This window comes from Oncorhynchus nerka, linkage group LG22 (genome assembly GCF_034236695.1).
Source record: "Oncorhynchus nerka isolate Pitt River linkage group LG22, Oner_Uvic_2.0, whole genome shotgun sequence".
NCBI lineage: Eukaryota > Metazoa > Chordata > Actinopteri > Salmoniformes > Salmonidae > Oncorhynchus > Oncorhynchus nerka.
This window is the reverse complement of record NC_088417.1, coordinates 28416045-28433168: the sequence shown is the minus strand read 5'-3', so window position 1 is coordinate 28433168 and position 17124 is coordinate 28416045. Positions and strand designations below refer to the sequence as shown.

At 41.9% G+C, this 17124-nt stretch overlaps 1 protein-coding gene across 1 annotated transcript; it reads right to left on the bottom strand.

Annotated features, from left to right (window-relative positions):
• Positions 1 to 4285: 4285 nt before the first annotated feature.
• Positions 4286 to 7455, bottom strand: dtx3la (deltex E3 ubiquitin ligase 3L a). The gene is made up of 5 exons (XM_029625953.2): positions 7242 to 7455; positions 7010 to 7092; positions 6749 to 6903; positions 4943 to 5154; positions 4286 to 4617 (listed from the first exon to the last, which is right to left on the bottom strand). The coding sequence occupies exons 2-5, from the start codon at positions 7083 to 7085 to the stop codon at positions 4548 to 4550; spliced, it is 513 nt and encodes a 170-aa protein (XP_029481813.1). The 5' UTR covers positions 7086 to 7092; positions 7242 to 7455; the 3' UTR covers positions 4286 to 4547.
• Between the last annotated feature and the right edge of the window lie 9669 nt (positions 7456 to 17124).

The window sequence follows — 17124 nt, the reverse complement described above, 5'->3', positions numbered from 1 at the left end:
AACCAGCTCCACAGCCCATTCATCACCACTAACAAGGGGAACTGTACACCGCTTAGTACAGAGAGACATTGGTTGCATCCCAAATGGCACCTAATTCCCATAGGAGTCGATTCCAATTTAGGAGTGTATGCCTTTCCTATGCACTTCTCAGTCTTTGGTATTCAGACTTAGCCTACCTTATTCAGTTGTGTAATGCGCTCTTCAGGTGTGGCTACCTTGCACACTCTGAATACATTTCATTCAACTGCTGAAAACCCTCCTACTTGCTGGCCAGCAGATTTTGTGGTGGTGTTATCATTGAATAGGTTTTTCGGTACATTTATCTTAAGCCATCCCTTTAAATACAGTGTGCCTTTTACATAGTTAAACTTTTTTTCTACAGACTCACTAGAATAGGGAAGGGAACAGGTTGAGAATATCAGGGATCAATGAAAGAAAGCCATACAAAAATATAAACGTAACATGCAACAATTTCAAATATTTAACTGAGTTTATTATAAAGGTGAATTTCTATGGTGAAAATTATCTTCCCCAAACGTGAAACTCACACGTTGCTTATGTATGCAGTTAGGCTCTACAGCCCCTGTAAAGCCCATTCGTGCGCGGCTATGATTCTAAAAAAAGCTGCAAAAATATTGTCACCCATTCAAACTATTCTTGATTTTCTCTTTACATATACTAAATAATATATTTGTGAAATTTGTTTTCATTTAGAATGCACCATTATCATGCACTTGTCTCCAAACGGGCAGTGGGGGAAAAATATGTCATCTACGCACTTAAATAGCGAAAGGAGGAGCTTTTCTCATGGTTCATTTTCATGCCAGCCAGGTAGCCTATACTCCTGTTGTTAAGATAAGCAATGTGCTTAATATTAGGAAAGTTGAAAAATAAATATATTAGGCCTAGTCAGAAAGCTCGGGTTGGGGTGTAGAGTTTGAGCATAGCCTGAAGGTAGGGAGGGGCAGTTCCTCTTCCTCAGAGCTTCTCTGACTTCAGTTTGTGCAGAGATTCTTCGCTTTTGCAAACCCACAGTTTCATCATCTTTTATTTTTTTATTTTACATTTATTTAACTAGGCAAGTCAGTTAAGAACCAATTCTTATTTTCAATGACGGCCTAGGAACAGTGGGTTAACTGCCCGTTCAGGGGAAGAACGACAGATTTGTACCTTGTCAGCTCGGGATTTGAACTTGCAACTTTCCGGTTACTAGTCCAACGCTCACACAACACAACGCTCACACAACCACTAGGCTACCCTGCCGCCCCTGTCTGGGTGGCTGGTCTCAGATCATCCCTCGGGTGAAGAAGCTGGATATGTAGGTCCTGGGCTGGCGTGGTTACATGGGGTCTGCGGTTGTGAGGCAGGTTGGATTTACTGCCAAATTCTCTAAAACGACGTTGGAGAAATTAACATTACATTCTCTGGCAACAGCTCTGGTGGATATTCCTGCAGTCAGCATGCCAATTGCACGATCCATCAAAACTTGAGACATCTGTGGCATTGTGTTGTGTGACAAAGCTGCAAATTTCAGAGTGGCCTTTTATTTTCCCCAGCACAAGGTGCACCTGTGTAATGATCATGCTGTTTAGCCAGCTTCTTGATATTCCACACCTGTCAGGTGGATGGATTATCTTGGCAAATGAGAAATGCTCTCTAACAGGGATGTAAGCAAATTTGAGAGAAATAAGCTTTTTGTGCGTATGGAACATTTCTGGGATATTTTACTTCAGCTCATGATTATTTAGGTTTAGGAAAGTACTTATGAATCATAAAAAAATCGGGTGGAGAGCCATTTCGCACAAAATAAAGAAAACTAAATAATGCCACATTATTTTGAAAGATTAGTTTACATTTCATTGTAATAGAGAGAATAGTGTGCAATAGTAGACTATAGCTTTGTCTATAGTCTACTATTGCACTAACAATGGAACTGCACTAACAATGGAACTGTGTGATGACATGGCCAAACAAGGCTGTAACCCCCCCCACACACACACACATTTTGAAATAGCATTTTTGTCCCCTCCATTTATATAATTGGAATGTGATACAAAATGAGGCAACGGTGTGCTTTAGGACCATGCGGATGCCTCTGAGCGGTCTGGTAGGCTGTTTGGAGTGTTTATCCAAAACAATTGAATAATAATAATAATAATTAATAAGGCTAGGTCTGCGCTCCGCTACATAACAATTTAATTAGCCTACGTCTTTAAAAAAAAACATATTATCCACTGTTACTTATGATCCTCAGCAACAGCCAGGAGGAAACAAATGAAGATAAATGAAAGAATGGAAGGAAATGGAATGATAATGTAGGCTAAACCAACTGAAGGGAACTAACAGTAAAATGTCAGTTGAATATGTGTGGTTATTAGGCCTACTGACGGTTGATACTGATAGTGGCAAATATTTAACATGATAGCAATAGGGGACAGAGAAAGTCAAGGTAGCCTATAATTAAGACATTCGAGAGTGCCCACCCCTGCATGTTAAAAGGAAGTGCAAATGTGATGTTGCATAATGGCACATTTTTTCATCAACTTTACAGTGGGAAGCTTTATATGTTGATGTGCTTCAGTTTGCTGCCAATATGACTGGTTACACATTTGTCTCCAGCGATTATAAGGTCAAATATATCTAAAACAAGATTCATTGATATTTACAATTCCTTTGTCCAAATGGATTATTAATGTACCTTGCTCTTGTCAATGGTGTTTATCAGGTTGTAAATTGCAGCGTATGGAGAACGGTGTTATTTCTATCCTCCAAAAATAAATACATGCCTTTCCCACTTGGCACTGGAAGGTTCGCTAGACCTTATTCACAGTTTCCTTGCGCGTAAAGGTGGAGGGAATTAAGTGAAAGTCACCTTAATTTACTTGATCTCCCCCCAAACGAATAAGTTGGTCAGAATACGCATAGACGAAAAGTGCGTCAAAAGGGAATTCTGTTCCATTTAGGACAGCTTAACTCTGGTCTGAATCGGGCCCATAGGGCTGTGGTAAAAAGTAGTGCACTAGGTAGGGAAGAGAGGGAATAGGGTGCCATTTGGGACTCATGCAGCGAGAGGAGAGGAAGAGGAAGAGGAAGAGGAGGAATTAATGGAGAAAATATTTCTGCTGAGAATTCAAGCTTTCTATTGCTGATTTTAAAAAAAGTGTTTTTTGGCTTTGGTCTAAGGCGTAGTCATGATTTGTCAATGATTTCTGGCCATATCTAACAGGGCTGCCTGCGTCACAAAGGCTAATACAAAACACTGCTAACAGAGACAGAGACACGATCACTCACATACACAATATTTCTTTCCCTCTCTCTCTCACACAATCTCTCTCTCTCTCTCTCTCTCTCTCTCTCTCTGTCTCTCTCTCTCTCTCTCTCTCTCACTCACACTCACACACACACACAAACACAAACACATGCACACACTGAGCATCAAGTCATCTCTTTTCCTCATGGGTCTTTCTAAGAAAGACAGAGATAGGAGGCTTCTGATGACAGGGGAAGTGGCGACGATGGGGGCCAGAATGTGCTGGAGGATACGAGCCTGCGAGGTGCATGGGAGGGGGGACTTGAGTGCCTCAGTGAGACAGATTTGATAGCTGTCGTTGCGGTGGCTGTGGCTGCCGCTCCAGCTCCAGACTCTGACAGTTGGGACGGATGACTCTACTGTGAAACGTCCAGGAGAAAGTGGTTTAAGAGGCGCCCCTGGATGACAGACACCTCCCTAATGGGACCAGCCAATGAGATTAGACTTTATTGTCTGTATGAAGCCCAGGCTGTAATTCAGTTTGAAAAGAACAGAGGGCCTTGCCGTCACCCTGGGAAAGTTCACACTCGGCAATCTGGACCAATAACACGCTAGGCCAGCAGGAAGGAAGGAAGGAGATCAGAAAAATAATAACTATGAGAGGGTAAACTTTTTTCTCAGGAAAAGGGGCTAGGGCTTAGGGTGTTGTTGCAGGGAGGTAGACAATGGTTGGGAAGTATCCTGTGCTTAAAAGTCATTTGTGTGGTTTGGAGAGACTGGTGTGTAGATATGTGACAAACCTTAGTTTTCAAATGAATGCTGTTATCTTTATGGAACCACTGACATATGTCAGACTACTATATCCTGAAGAACACACCTCCTATTCAATATAAGTAGTCAGTATATAGGGAATAGAGTGCCATTTGGGACATGGCCCTGGTCAAAAGTAGTGCACTACATAGGGAACAAGGTGCCTATGAGCTGGTTTTGGAGGGAAACAGTGAGTGTAGAGACATAAACAACCACAAGAGGGAGTGAACAGCAAACAGCTATTTATTGTACATTCTGCACATACCCTGTAGTCTAAAATATTAATATGTTATCAAAGCTTTCAAGAAACAAAACCGACACGATACATTACAGCAGCTAATAAACTTGTACGTAATCCTGCTGTAGAGGTCTAAAATAATTGTACACCGGGACCTGTAGGCTACGACAGAGCATTCAGCACCTTTCAGACATTACTGTTGACGTTGACAGTGTTGATAACTGATGTTGATTGGATCTTAGTCACCTCTCATTCGATGCCTTTGTCTTTCAGTATTTTCTTCGCTGTTTTCAGGTAGTCCGGGTCTGGATAGCTGTGACTGAATTATCAGAAAAACAAATGAATGTCTATGACTAAAGTAAATTGTGTGTACAGATGCAGAGTTAATATAGATGAAACACTGGGTCAGACAGATTACATAGATTTACAGACATAATAGATTTAAAGTGAGTATTTAAAGATAAATCATTTAAGGCTTGATTCAATCTGTATCACCAAAGTTCAGTGTTATAGCATTATTTAAATGTGAAGGTCATTTCCGATTGAGCCGAAATGTATGGAGGGTTTACCGTGAATGCAGAGTCCACTAACATGGGAACTTTGCCTTTTTCTATTGCTCTGTAGCACACACATCCAGCACTAACCTGTCTTTTCCTGCGTCAGGGGTTGTTTTATGGGGTATATCCGCCCATGTGACCATATCCTCTCCATTCTCATTGGTTGCTACAGTAAAGACCAGCCTCTGATAGAAGGCCTTATCCAATAGCCCCAGGATCCTCCTTCCATCGCGGTTGTCGGGCAAATACGCCAATGTCCTCATTCCCAAAAACGTCTGCCCTGGATTGGGATGCTTGTCCTGTAAAATCAGAATATCTGAATAAATCCAAAATAATCATGGATCTGTGAAATACCTCTAAAACTTCCATTTTTACAGCTGATTTCCTGCAAATCTACACATTTTGCCATAGGTTGGAGGCAAGTGTTTGCAGATTATAGTATGATAACTGATGATCAATGGACCCCACCCCGTTCGCTAATTCGACCATGATTACTACAAGTTTAGGAAGCTGTCCGCTGCACTCTTTAAATAAAAAAAGTGGTCATCTAGAACCTAAAAGTGTTCTTCGGCTGTCCCTGTAGGAGAACAGTTTGAAGAACCCCTTTTGGGTCCATGTAGAATGCTTTTGGTTCCAGGTAGAACCGTTTGGGTTCAATGTAGAACCCTTTCCACAGAGGGTTTTACATGGAACCCAAAATGGTTCTAACTGAAATCAAAAAGGGTTTTCCTATGGGGTCAGCCGAAGAACCCTTTAGGAACCCTTTTTTTAAGAGTGTAGACTTAACAATCTAAATCATTTTAGCTGACATGGGCTAATTGAGTGACTGCTGATGCAATCGCCCCCTGCAAAAAAAAGGCTGGCTTAAGTCATGGGAAAATGTATAGAATTGCAGCATACTTGCTTAAAAACTGCAACATTTTCTCTACGTCCCAAGGCAAAATGTGTAGAAAATAACTCTAAAACTTCAATTTAGTCTCTCCGTCATCAATAGGTGGGCCACTAAAACGCATCGCCAAAAGGTGGGTGGACCCATCAAAATGTTACTTAGGGCCCCCAAAAGGCTAGCAAATAGCTGGCATGAATGACTGTACCTCCAGTCTCAAATCTGAGATGCACTACTATGTACACTCCTGTCTGTTTGATGTTTTCCTTTTTATTAGTGGTAAAGTTAAAGCCGGGTAACCGGTCGTGTTTGTTCCTTTTCATTATAAACTAACGTAAATTCAACGTGAAATCAATAAAAAATGTCACCAGGACATTGGATTTAGGTTAGAAGTTGGGTTAAAATGTAGGTTAGAAGTTGGGTTGATTCAACATCATCACATTTACTTTTTTTGTTGAAATGACATGGAAAGAATGCTGATTCAGCCAGTTTTTGCCCAGTGGGGTGCACCTGTTCTGAATACATTCAAAGATATTTGATTTCCTTCATGCTAGTTGCTGACTTGTAGTGAATGCATTACATCACCCATTCTGTGCTTCCTTCCCGGTGGTATGCAACATCTCAATGACTAGCGACTAGCCTAACCTGATTTACCACATCATCACATCAACAGGATGGAATGTCACCAAACTCTCTATAAGCACCTGTAGAATGCGTTTCTCTTTCCTCAGAACACTCAGAAGTGGAACACACTTAGAATAGAACAGTATGAGTGAGTAAGGGAGTAAAATATCCAACACATAGCAAATACACTTCAAACTTGAATTTGAAATTTGAGCTATCATGCCAACTCCTCCTGTCACTCATTGGCATGTTTGGCTTGACAAAGACAGCATTGGAGTTGGCAAGAGTACAAACAGATCTGGGACCAGGCTATATGATGTATGCTATTCTGTATAATAAATACATGCTAAGTACTGAAGCCTTTTGTTTTAACACTAACTTACTGTTTGTATTCCATCTACAAAAACATAATTGATCTGTATGGTGTTGTCCCCTGGGTAACCAGGGAGGTCTCTGTGTAGAATGACCCATGTCATCTGTCCCTCTGGCTGGCTGCCCTCTGACACCTCAGCATAGCTCCCCTTCACATCCCCATTAGCTGGGGGCAGACACACACAACCATGTAGGGTCAGAGTTCAATCTTAAGCATTAGCGAGACAAAGAAAGGGATGAGCGAGAGAGAGAAGAATATCCAGGTAGTGTACCTTGGTCTATCAGTGCTGGGGGTCCCTGACCATCCAAGTACCTGGTGCAGTACATTTTCTCTTGTTTAGCACCCATAGCAGGGCTGTGGGGGGAGAGAAATAACACAATGTACCTTTCAGTAAGAGAGGATTTTAAACTATTTCAATGAAGACATTGTAGTATTAAACTGTGAAAACATCCAGCAAGTCTGATGGTTGGCGATTGCCAAGATCTATTAAACTTAGTCCTCACCTGTGTCACTCAACTGTGTGATGGTCTCCGCAGCCTTGTTACTCCTCAAGGGCCTTATTTTCTCCTCTGGTCCTGTAGCTCAGACCACGTTCATTCAGCTCGTCCCAACACTAACCATTACGGTCTGGGACTGGGTCTGAGTAACTCTGTTTCCTCTACCAAGCTGTCACCTGAGTACTATGCTGCGGTCAAATGTTTTTGACAATAGTGCTGGCAGTCCTGTCATGTGTGTTCGGGTGGGTGTGGCGGGAGGTACTTTTGGTAAGTATATGCACAGGGGTTGAGGTTCTTCCTTGTTCAGCCTCACAACAAAAGGAGGCGTGGCAGAAACTAGACATTATCATGTGGTTTATTGTTGGTTCCTTCTTAATCACATTTAGATGGGTTGGTGTTGATGCCTTAAATGTCTTAATCTACAGTAGATTGTTATTCTTCACCTTCGTTACAATGTTCTTGAGCTCTTGTGTTCCTTGAATTGTCAACTGAGTCATCAATGACCAGGCTACACTTTCTCCAATGCCATTTCTCAAAATGTGTTTTACGGGTGTTTTGGTGGCATCGACAATTTAATTCGACTGATAAATGAATGGCTATTACAACAGGAAATGGGACTTTCTATCAGTACAGTGACTTCAAATAGATGTCAACGTAGACCAAAACTCTCTCAGACCGCTCAAAACTCCCCAGACAGGTCAAGTCATGCATGATACAGGTGTTGTGGGTCACTGGGTGTGGCAGACTGGTCCTATTGTGTTTTAGGAGTAAGTGTGATGGGGACATAGATTACCATGTCAGTTAGTATCATGCACTGGTTGAAATGACAGTGTTGTTTAAATGTTTCCTTTAAATGTTTGTTGAATGGGGTTATGAGCAACCTTTACATTTACATTTACATTTAAGTCATTTAGCAGACGCTCTTATCCAGAGCGACTTACAAATTGGTGCGTTCACCTTAAGACATCCAGTGGAACAGCCACTTTACAATAGTGCATCTAAATCTTTTAAGGGGGGTGAGAAGGATTACTTTATCCTATCCTAGGTATTCCTGAAAGAGGTGGGGTTTCAGGTGTCTCCGGAAGGTGGTGATTGACTCCGCTGTCCTGGCGTCGTGAGGGAGTTTGTTCCACCATTTGGGGGCCAGAGCAGCGAACAGTTTTGACTGGGCTGCGCGGGAACTGTACTTCCTCAGTGGTAGGTAGGCGAGCAGGCCAGAGGTGGATGAACGCAGTGCCCTTGTTTGGGTGTAGGGCCTGATCAGAGCCTGGAGGTACTGAGGTGCCGTTCCCCTCACAACCTTCAATGGAGATGTTGTTAACATGCACATTAGCTCTATAAGTGAAGATAGGAGCAGTCACTGACTGACTGATAGACAGTATACAGTACTTTCGTTATTAGACATTCTGACACACTATTACAAAATTGTATTGTCTCACACCCACTGACAGACAAACTAACACCCTGACGAGCGCACACTACAACTCCAACGAAGACAGAATAGTGTATATTTACATTTTTAAGTTGCTTTCTTTTGCCAGTGTATTTATTTCGTATACCTCTGCCTGTAATATTGCAGATTTTAAATGTAGATTACTTTTTTACACAGTGGTACATGTTTTCTTTTGGGCAGTGTTTCGTTCTCGTCTATACCTTGGTGCAAGTGTTGATACAAACAATAACTGGAGTTGTATCCCTGGGCTATAAGTCAAGTCCTATGGGACAATAATAAGTGCATAGGAGGAATGGTCGATTGACGAAGAGAGATAGGCTTTTTCTCTGCCCTCAGCTGCCTTTAAGTCCACAGCTCTGAGTGGGAGACGGGGAGCGGGGCTCTACAGGACTAGTTCGCTACCGACCTGGATCAACAGGAATAGTTTTGTTGTCTGGGTGGTGATGCTTTGAGTGCCTTCAATGTTCCTTAAGGAGATCTCTTTGCCCCCACCCTGCTCAGCCTTTTTTGTTACTTTCACTTTCTATGTCTACATGTTTTAAATATTCTTTGTCTTCTTTCTCTTTCTCTCTCTCTCTCTCTCTCTCTCTCTCTCTCTCTCTCTCTCTCTCTCTCGCTACTCCCGTTGTTTCAAACTGTATGCATACAGTTTGAAACCCCACTCTTTTGAAAGCGATATAGAAAAAAAAGAAAAGAAAGAGAGACAGAAGAGAGAAATATACTGTACCTCAGTGTGGCTGACAAATGATTAATCTTTCTAACAGGTTAAGAGGGGTTGGTCAGTCAGTCAGTAGCCAATTGGAGGGGTCACTGTGCATTGATAAACAATAGGCTACAATGAGAGAGAATGACAGGTACTCTATGGATTTGAATCACATTTATTTCCTTTAATTTCCAATGATGTATGTGGGGTTACACTTTATAGATGACACAATATAGCTAGATAGAGGTACCACACACAAGCAGACCGACAGACAAGCAGGCACATACACACAGACAAACACAAACGTAGATTTACATAAATGATTGACGCCCTTGATAAAGATGAGAAATAATGACTGTACGAGATAAATAATTTAAATACTGAGCTAAACTCAGCAAAAAAAGAAATGTTCTCTCACTGTCAACTGCGTTTATTTTCAGCAAACTTAACATGTGTAAATATTTGTATGAACATAACAAGATTCAACAACTGAGATATAAACTGACCAAGTTCCACATACATGTTACTAACAGAAATGGAATAATGTGTCCCTGAACAAAGGGGGGTCAAAATCAAAAGAAAAGTCTGTATATGGTGTGGCCACCAGCTGCATTAAGTACTGCAGTGCATCTCCTCCTCATGGACTGCACCAGATTTGCCAGTTATTGCTGTGAGATGTTACCCCACTCTTCCACCAAGCACCTGCAAGTTCCTGCAAGCTCCGATCCAAGAGGTCCCAGACGTGCTCAAAGGGATTGAGATCCGGCCTCTTCGCTGGACATGGAAGAACACTGACATTCCTGTCTTGCAGGAAATCACACACAGGACGATCAGTATGGCTGGTGGCATTGTCATGCTGGAGGGTCATATCAGGATAAGCCCGCAAGAAGGGTACCACTTGAGGGAGGAGGATGTCTTCCCTGTAACGCATAGCGTTGACATTGCCTGCAATGACAACAAGCTCATTTTGATGATGCTGTGACACATGCTGTGACTGCTCATTCCTTTGATGATAAATGTGAATCCCTGGTGAGGCAAAACGGCTACTCGTCAGTGAAGAGCACTTTTGGGTTTGTGCCCATAAGCGACGTTGTTGCCGGTGATGTCTGGTGAGGACCTGCCTTACAACAGGCCTACAAGCCCTCAGTCCAGCCTCTCTCAGCCTATCGCGGACAGTCTGAGCACTGATGGCGTAATTGTGCGTTCCTGGTGTAACTCAGGCAGTTGATGTTGCCATCCTGTACCTGTCCCGCAGGTGTGATATTTGGCTGTACCGATCCTGTGCAGGTGTTGTTACACGTGGTCTGCCACTGCGAGGACAATCAGCTGTCTGTCCTGTCTCCCTGTAGCACTGTCTTAGGCATCTCACTGTACGGACATTGCAATTTATTGCCCTGGCCACATCTGCAGTCCTCATGCCTCCTTGCAGCATGCCTAAGGCACGTTCACACAGATGAGCAGGGACCCTGGGCATCTTTCTTTTGGTGTTTTTCAGAGTCAGTAGAAAGGCCTCTTTGTGGTCCTAAGTTTCATAACTGTGACCTTAATTGCCTACCGTCTGTAAGCTGTTAGTGTGTTAACAACAGTTCCACAGGTGCATGTTCATTAATTGTTTATGGTTCATTGAACAAGCATGGAAAAAGTGTTTTTAACCCTTTACAATGAAGATCTGTGAAGTTATTTGGATTTTTACGAATGATCTTTGAAAGACAGGGTCCTGAAAAAGGGACTTTTCTTTTTTTGCTGAGTTTATATTGCATGCTAAACATATTCCTAGCATGCAATGACAACATCAGTCTACAAACTTGTAGGATGCATTTGCAGTTAGTTTTGGTTCCGTTTCAGATGTATTTTTATTTGCCCAATAGAAATGAATGGTAAATAATGTAGTGTCATTTTAGAGTGCCTTATTATAAATAAGAATTGAATCGTGAATAATGAGAAAGTTACAGAGGGTCAAAGATCATACACCCAAGACATGCTAACCTCTGACCGTTACCACTAACAGGATAGGTTAACATGTCTTCTGGGTATGATCTTCGACCCTCTGTGTATGAAGAGGTGCGTTATGATGAGCTTCTATTGGCTGTCAGAAAAAAACAACTTTGTTCATTACTTTAAAACATATACTGTATATAATCTAGTGTAAACAGATCTGGTTGCTAAAACCATTAAAATCATCATCATAATGGCCTCTAAAATCATTGACAGGTAGCACCATTGACTTTTGGCATCCGTAATTATCTTAAAATAAATTCAGATTTAAAAAAAAAGAAGAATATCTGTCAAATAATTTGCATACAGGGAGGCACCAGCTAATCTGGTCACAATGCAGACACAGTGGACAGAGAGAGGCATTTTATTACAATGTTTAGAAACGACAGACCTTTATCAGATAGTGATTGGATTATCATGATTGGATCAAGAAACTCACATTTTAGCACAAATTGTAAACAAGGCTTTAATCTCCCTTGATCAGGGTTGCAGATTATGTAAATAATACATTCGAAAATATTAAGGCTAGAAAATATATCACTGTAGATCTGTGTCCCACCCGAACCCCAGTATAGTGCACTGCTTTTGACCAGGGCCCGTAGTGCTTGGGTTAGAAGTAGTGCTCGAAATAAGGAATAGGGTGCCATTTGGGACACAGCCTCAGGGGTCATTGGTGAGCTATAGTCTCTGGGGAACTCCTTCTCATCAATTGAGTTTCCTAGCTACCTACCTTAGGGCTATCCATACTATTACTCAGGGGTTAGAACATTAAGGCCTAGGTGAAAATACATTCTGTTTTGTGGAATATCAGACCCTTTAGTAACCCTGCTTCTTAGCCCAGGGGTCCGGCTGATGCCACTGTATTGCTAGAGACACACTCAAACATACAACTACATCTGGTATGTAGATAGAATACGTTGACAAAACACAAAAAGACATTACAGTACAAAAAGATACTCATGCATGAGCACCCACGTCATTATGCTAGTACTGATTCTACGCAGGTCTCATTAACAGTTGGAAGAAATTAATGTGATTCATGATTATCTCTACCCAGACTGAGTCTAATCAACAATAGAATACCCTAAAGATACTCTGAGAGAGATGAGGAGGGGGGAAATTAATACATTCAAAATCTTTGTTTTAGCTACACTCTTAGAAAAAAGGGTTCCAAAAGGGTCCTTCAGCTGTCCCCATAGGCTAACACTTTCCACAGAGGGTTCCACAAAAAAAAAGTGTCCTACCTGGAACCAAAACCGGTTCTTCAAAGGGTTCTCCTATTGGGACAGCTGAACAACCCTTTTAGGTTCTAGATAGCACCTTTTTCTAAGAGGGTACTTTTGACCTCCATGTTACAGTCTGTGCAGTATTTTAAGAGTCCAACAACACAGAGAAGAGAACATGCTTGTGTGCACGGCAGCACAACTGACTAACACCTGTACAGTGGCCCTGCGTCCTGCCGACAACCTCCAATCTCTCAGAGAGGCTGTCTGATCTAATGTCTGTTTTTCAATGGTCTATTTAGAACCACCTGGTACACTTACTGGCCCGGAATGCGGGAGCACCAATTTGCTCCTCCAACTCCGACTCAGGATGTGTCTATATCTTGAATAGGTCCCAAATGGCACCCTATTTCCTATGTAGTGCGTTGCTTTTGACCAGGGCCCATAAGGATCTGGTCAAAAGTAGTGCACTATATAGGGAGTGTGATGCCAGTTGGGATGAAGACGGTCTTTGGCTGTATCTTTCCATAACGCCTCTGCTGTCAGCGTTGACAGGCAGGCAGGCAGGCACCTGGGTTAAACTGAGGGCATGGTTTAGGTTAACCCGTGAGACAATAAGGCCACTGCTGCCACCAGAGTAGTCTATAAAGGGGAGCAATAAGCTCACATAGTCAGATAGCCTATGACACGGGTAACTACTCAAATCTAAACCATTGTTTTGTGTTTCAGTATCCACATGAACTAAAAAAATCCAAGTCCTTTGGGGTCATTTTGACCCCAGCCAAAAACACCTAATTCCACCTATAGTAATTTAAAAGATAGGACCTTAATTTGAATCTAGGTTTCTCTGGATAACAAGTTATCCACACCACCAGAGGTGGAGGGGGACCTGCATCAGTGATTTTGACCAGATAGACAGATAACCTGCAGAGATATAACTTCCCATGTACTCACCTAAGATTATACTTTTCTATACCACGTATCGTAAGACTGTGTACATAACCAAAAGTACCTTATTTTTGTGTATCTATACAAGTCTGCCAATAGTATAAATACTTCATAGAACTGCAATACAGAACTCAGATATGGTCTACACTGTTGTACTGGTGTGTATTCTCTGAAAAGTACACTCTTAGCACCTTTTTTCTATCTAGAACCTAAAAGAGTTCTTTGGGTGTCCCTTTGAAGAACCCTTTTAGGTTCCATGCAGAACCTTTTCCACAGACAGGCGAAGAACCCTTTTGTAACCCTTTTTTATGAGAGTGTAGTTATTCAATGGGCAAATATAAACAAGTATTTATTCAATCCAGGTTTCTCTGGTGACGTAATTTTAAGTTGTACATATCGTCAGAGGGTGGAGGGGGACCTGTTGGAGTGATTTTGACCTGATATACAGATCCCACAAACACTCTCTCACACACACACACACACACACACACATACATATTGTAATATTGTTGTATTGTGTTATCGTACATTTTATGTTGTAGAGGTGTAATAATAGCATAATAATGTAATGATGTCACGTATGACTTATTGTGCTATTAAGGATGTAGGCTGTTGCGTTTTGTTGTAAAGTAATTGTTTTAATCCTGTTTGGACCACAGGAAGAGTACAGTAGCTGCTGTCATGGCAGCAGATAATGGGCATCCTAATAAATACAAAAATAACTGCAGAGATGGAGTACCTTATGTACTCACCTAGGGTTATAACTGGGTATGACATGTACAAAATATAAATTACTTTAGATATATGCATAGTTGCAGTCTAAACAGCTCATAAAAGTCTGTCAGTACTATGAATACTTAGTAGAGCTGTAATACAGAATCCAGATACCCTCTGAATGTACACATAGTGCTGTATTGGTGTGTATTCCCCCGAAAAAGAGTTATACTACTGAAAATGTTATATTAATACCAGAATTCCTATAATACCCACCAATATTATATATACGCATCTTGTTATGGTATGTTGGTTGCTATATCATTTGGGTTGAAATGACTTTGAGGATTTGGGTATGCTTTTTGAAGCATCCTGCCACAGCCCCTACCACTCCCATTGTTTCACTAGCAGCGATGCTAATGCTGGCTGTGAGGTATGTCAATAAAGAAAATGAAGCCATATTTTGGTAATTGTCTCAGGATAAAATAGATGAATCACTCTTTGTCAATACAATTAAAGTTTATTTCCAATTTTGGTGTATTGCCCCTATACATTGCAGTAGTTTTGAATAACATAAATATGGAAATAATTATATTTACTTCAAAATTCCAAAAAGCAAATTATATTAAAAAATTGAATCGCACTACACTGGCTCCGGCATTCGACAGATGTGGCAGGGCTTACAAACTATTGGGGACTGCAAAGGGAAGCAAAGCCGCGAGCTGTCCAGTGACATGAGGTTAACAGATGAGCTAAATTACTTCTATGCTCGCTTTGAGGCAAGCAACACTGAAGCATGCATGAGAGCATCAGCTGTTCCGGAAGACTGTTTGATCACGCTCTCCATAGCCGATGTGAGTAAGACCTTTAAACAGGTCAACATTCACAGGGCTGTAGGGCCTGATGGATTACCAGGGTGTGTACTAAGAGCACGCGCTGACCAACTGGTAAGTATCTTCACTGACATTTTCAACCTGTCTCTGACCGAGTCTGTAATACCAATATGTTTCAAGCAGACCACCATAGTCCCTGTGCCCAAGAACACCAAGGTAACCTGCCTAAATGACTACCGACCCGTAGCACTCACGTCTGTAGCCATGAAGTGCTTTGAAAGGCTGGTCATGGTTCACATCAACACCATTATCCCAGAAACCCTAGACCCACTCCAATTTGCATACCGCCCCAACAGATCCATAGATGATGCAATCTCTATTGCACTCCACACTGCCCTTTCCCACCTGGACAAAAAGAACACCTACGTGAGAATGCTATTCATTGACTACAGCTCAGCATTCAACACAATAGTGGGGTGGCAGGTAGCCTAGTGAATAGAGTACTTGGTCAGTAACCGAAAGGTTGCTGGATTGAATCCCCGAGCTGACACGGTATAAATCTGTCATTCTTGCTCATCACCAAGCTAAGGACCCAGGGACTAAACATGGATTCTGGACATACAGGATTCTAGACATACTGATGGGCTGCCCCCAGGTGGTAAGCGTAGGTAACAAATCATCTGCCACACCATGCTGATCCTCAACACGGTGGTCCCTCAGGGGTGTGTGCTCAGTCCCCTCCTGTACTCCATGCCTGCATGGCCAAGCACTACAACATCATCATTAAGTTTTCCAACAACACTGGTAGGCCAAATCATCAAAAACGATGAGCCCGCTTGTAGGGAGGAGGTCAGAGACATGGCCGTGTACAGGTTAGGTTACTGTAGGTAGCAGCAGTGTACAAAGCAAATGGGGGGGTAAATGTAAATTTTCCGGTGGCCATTTAATTAATTGTGATTCATTATTGGTGTCAAAATAACCCCAGTTGGTAATCAATGTACTGTATGTAAAATATGTTGTTAGTTTGAAGGTTCATTTGATGTAGAAAGCCATGAGGGTTCGCGCTCAGGCTAGAATGAAAGGCCGGTGCTTGGGAGTGAAAATAGGTACTCACACTCAAAACCATGACAAGGAATAACCCAAGGAGGCCGAGATGCAAAAATGAAATAATTTATTTAAAATAATTTAATCCATGCTCGAAAGAAAACAAAAAGTGAAAGTGTAAGGTGCTATATACACTGAACAAAAATATAAACGCGAAGTGTTGGTCCCATGTTTCATGAGCTGAAATAAAAGTGCATGAATTTGTTTACATCGCTGTTAGTGAGCATTTCTCCTTTGTCAAAGGATAATCCATCCACCTGACAAAAGTGGCATATCTAGGTAGCTGATTAAACATTGTTTTAGAGAATTTGGCAGTACGCCCAACCGGCCTCTCAAATGCAGATCTTGGCTATGTGTGAGCAAGCGGTTTGCTGATGTCAACGTTGTGAACATAGTGCCCCATGGTGGCGGTGGGGTTATGGTATGGGCAGGCATAAGCTATGGACAACGAACACAATTGCATTTTATCGATGGTATTTTGAATGCACAGATATACCGTGATGAGATCCTGAGGCCTGCAGTCATCACCTCATGTTTCATCATGATAATGCACAGCCCCATGTCACAAGGGTTTGTGCACAAGATATCCCAGTTCTGCCATGGCCTGCATACTCACCAGACATGTCACCCGTTGAGCAGGTGGGATGCTCTGGATCGACCTGTACGACAGCATGTTCCAGTTCCCGCCAATATCCAACAACATTGCACAGCCATTGAGGAGGAGGCCACAATCAACAGCCTGATCAACTCTATGCAAAGGAAATATGTCACACTGCATGAGGCAAATGGTGGTCACACCTTCAGGTTTTTCTGATCCACACCCCTACTTTTTTTAAAACCATTTTTTCATGATATTCAATTGGTAGTTACAGTCTTGTCCCATCGCAGAAATATCTGCATGGACTCAGGAAACACA

Bases quoted from the DNA above. Each gene is read 5' to 3' on its own strand.
- dtx3la (XM_029625953.2), bottom strand. From the start codon at position 7,085: ATGGGTGCTAAACAAGAGAAAATGTACTGCACCAGGTACTTGGATGGT. The intron at 6,904-7,009 runs GTACACTACCTG...GTCTGCCCCCAG, and splicing joins CCCAGCACTGATAGACCAAG to CTAATGGGGATGTGAAGGGG. The intron at 5,155-6,748 runs GTAAGTTAGTGT...CTGATTTTACAG, and splicing joins TTGTAGATGGAATACAAACA to GACAAGCATCCCAATCCAGG.